Source organism: Fukomys damarensis, unplaced genomic scaffold, assembly GCF_012274545.1.
Source record: "Fukomys damarensis isolate Sample0158 unplaced genomic scaffold, DMR_v1.0_HiC HiC_scaffold_30, whole genome shotgun sequence".
Classification (NCBI taxonomy): Eukaryota; Metazoa; Chordata; class Mammalia; order Rodentia; family Bathyergidae; genus Fukomys; species Fukomys damarensis.
Genome location: NW_022900942.1, coordinates 57,752,471 through 57,755,844, shown reverse-complemented (window position 1 = coordinate 57,755,844; position 3,374 = coordinate 57,752,471). Strand labels below are relative to the sequence as shown.

Genomic DNA, 3,374 nt, shown 5'->3' with positions numbered 1-3,374 from the left:
TAAAACCAGTCAGTGTGTCTGTCTTCAGAGTGGTGGCCCCGTCATGCCTCCCTGGGAGGTCCCCCCACTGCTGGTGAAGCCAACTGTGAACAAGAGCTAGTGGTGTGGGTCCCAGGCCAGCATTCAGCTGGTGACGGGGTCTGAGCGCTGCACTGTGAGTCTCCCTGACCACACAGTGGCCTTGTGCTCTGGGACAGGGACCGGCATCCACCTGGCCTGGCCTTGGTTAATGAGTCGTTCGGCTTAGGCTGTCCCCAGGTCACCAGCTGAGTCATCGCGCCCTGCCTGAGCCGCTGCATCTCTGCTGGCTATGCCGGGAAGGCCTGTGGAGCTGGGGGAGGGAGGGAGCCCCCAGCCTGGCGGGTTCAGGGCAGGCTGAGCAGGAGTAGGCCGTCAGGTCTCCCCGTGAGCCCTGATGTGCTAGACTCCTGCTGCTGAACGCTTAAGCGGTGCTCGTCCAGGAGTCAGCAGACCCCTTTTTAGGTGCTGTTGTCAGGTGCTTGTGGCTTCGACCAACACACTTATACACAGGATTCTTCTTTGGCGCATTTGTGACAGAAGAATGATACTCAGTTGATTGTATCAGGACACACATGCAACGTGTTCTGGTGATTTTCATACCCTTTATCCCCTCTGTCTTTGCTCCCCTCGCCCCTTTCCTCACCTCTAAGTTTCCTTTTAGTTTCCTGACATCTTCCCTTTATTTTTTTTAGATTGCTCATATAAGGGAAAACATGCAATATTTATCCTTCTGAGTCTGGCTTAGTTTGCGTCCATAATGGCCTCCGGTTCCATCTGTTTTCCTACGAAGGACAGGATTTTGTTCTTCTTATGGCTGAGTACTAGTCCACTGTGTGTACCTCATTGTTTTATTCCCTGATCAGCTGATGGGCATCTAGGCTGTTCCCACAACTGAGCTGTGGTCAGTTGCTTTGGCTGGCAGACTTGGAAAGAGATCTTTAGTGGAAAGCAAACCTGGCTGTACAGCATTTTCTCCTTATTTGTGGAAGTGCACGCCAAGATCTCCAGTGATACCCAGAACCATGGATAGTACCAAACCCTGTTTAAGCAGTGTGATTAAAAAATATGGCAAGTGCATAAATTTTTCAAAATTTTATTATAGTAAAAGATACATTGTCGTCAGTCTGCGGGAAGTCCTCGCCCTCACTTTGAACACGTTTATCCCACTGTTCTTGCCACCCTCTGAAACAGTCCTGAAGTCTTCTTTTGTGCCTCTAGTTGCATTGTCATGGCTGCCTGGGTGTCCTGAATTAGTTCCAAGCTCTTCCAGTCATTTTGACTTGGGGAACAGCCAGAAGTTACACAGTGCCGAATCTGATGAATAAGGTGCATCAGGACACACAGTAATGTTTTTATTTGACAGAAATTGCCATAGATATTTTACGACATCCAGGTAGCTACAAAAAGACACTCGTGAAAGAACAGTTCCAGAATGGCTTCAGAAAGTAAAAAGAAAGTTGGGCAAAGCGTGTTTGAAGCAAAGGGAAGTATTTTGAGGGGAATTAGCGATGATGTGTCTTTTACTGTAGTAAATCATTTGAAAAGTTAAATATGCACCTTATATTTTGATCACGCCTCTTATAGTAGGTTTTTTCTACACGTGATACCTAAGTTTAATGTATAAACTAGGTACAGCAAGATATTAACTAATAAAATAGAACAATTATAATAGTATGCTGATAAAAGTTGTGTGGATGTGGTCAGTCTCTCTGTCTGTGTCTGTGCGTGTCTCTCTCAAAATGCCTATTGTTTTGTACTGTTTTCCGACCATAGTTGACCATAGTTGAAGTCACAGAAAGTGAAACTGCAGAGAAAGAGGTGGGGGACCCCTGTGTTTAACCAGAAATGAGTAGAACTGACCTTCGGGAGTGTGTTGGGGTCTGGGCAGTGGTAGATGAAAGCAGAGTCCAGAAGCACAGCCTGTGTCGCTACCTTTTCTAAAGTGTCAGGAGAGGCGACCTGATCCCTGGAGCAGCTGGAGACCAGCCTTCTGGGTCTGGGCCTCGGACTGCCGGCTATGGTGGAGGCTGAGGGACCACACAGGATAGAGGCCACTGGCTGCCGGCGCTCACCCTGGGCTGGGAGAGACTTTCTGGGCCAGGGTTGCGGACACAACAGAGGGTGGACTCTCATCCCTATACTTTTTGAACATTTCTGGTAACAAAGAGCTAGAGTAACAAAATTATAATACAGCAGGTCCTTTGGTCCAAGCATACAAGGATGCTGTGGTAGAGGGTGGGTATGAGCTTAGACCCACTGTGGAATCATTACCTCAACAAAGGACTTAGCTAGCCAGGCGCAGAGGTGCACATCTGTAATCCCACCTATGCAGGAGGCCGAGGCAGGAGGATGGCTTGAAACCAACCAGCACAACATAGCGAGGCCCTGTCATCAAAAGAAAAAAGACAAAGCTAGGTGTTGTGGAGCATGCCGGTAATCCCAACACTTGAGAGGCAGGGGCAGGAGGATAGCTACAAGTTCGAGGCCAGCCTGGGCTACATAGTGAGTTTAAGACCTGCCTGGACTACATAGCGAGACCCTGTTTCAAAAAGCTAAAAAAGAGAGTCCTTTGTGGTTATGTAAATCTCATAGCACTGCGTGGCAAATTGGAGTGCTTTCTTAGCAAGCCTTAAATCACTTTCTTCTATTCTGTTTTATCTGTGTAAATAGCTATTTAGGGAAAAAGGTGTTTTTGAATTATGACTGTAATGTTAATGGCAGATCTTTGCCAGTAACTTGATTTCTTTTTTTGTTTTCTTTGCTAGTGTCAGATCAACAGTGCCTTGACTTCTTTCCATACGGCTCTGGAACTTGCAATCGATCAGAGAGAAATCCAGCATGTCTGTCTGTATGAAATTGGTAAATATGAAATGTTTGTCTGTCCTCTTGTGAAGGAGTTTTGAGGCTTGCTAGCGCGGCTTTTCACCTGGAGTGCTGCTCAGTTTGCAGAATGCTGCCTCGCGTCATAAGGATTTGATTGTCCCGCACAGGGGACAATCTCTGGTGCTCATTATTTCCTTATATCATATTCAAAAGACAGGTAATGTTACAGCCATTTGTAAATACCTTACTGGACTGAACATTGGCATTCAAAGCTGTGCTTCCTTTCTTCCAATGCTTACTTGAGAAGAAAATAGATCAGGGAGAGAGTTGGTCCCCAATATCAGCTCTCCACTGACCAGCCCTGAGATGGTGAACGGTTGCCATTGGGGTAAAGTTTTGTGCCCCCCAAAGCTGTGAGGTTCAGATGAGGCCCTCTGTGCTCCTCTGCGGCTTCTTTGTGCTTCTCCCACACTGGAGATGAATTTATAAATAAACTTGGAAGAGTTTATTTGCCTACGATCTCCCCCTCC

General features: G+C 46.9%; 1 protein-coding gene across 3 annotated transcripts in view; it reads left to right on the top strand.

Annotated features, from left to right (window-relative positions):
* Ttc39c (tetratricopeptide repeat domain 39C) overlaps window positions 1-3,374 on the top strand; it is a 55,362-nt gene that overhangs the window by 36,187 nt on the left and 15,801 nt on the right. For all 3 annotated transcript variants that reach the window (XM_010643872.3, XM_010643843.3, XM_010643853.3), the window contains one exon: window positions 2,787-2,880. In XM_010643872.3, coding sequence (XP_010642174.1) covers window positions 2,787-2,880 — 94 coding nt within the window. The remainder of the gene's footprint in view (window positions 1-2,786; window positions 2,881-3,374) is intronic.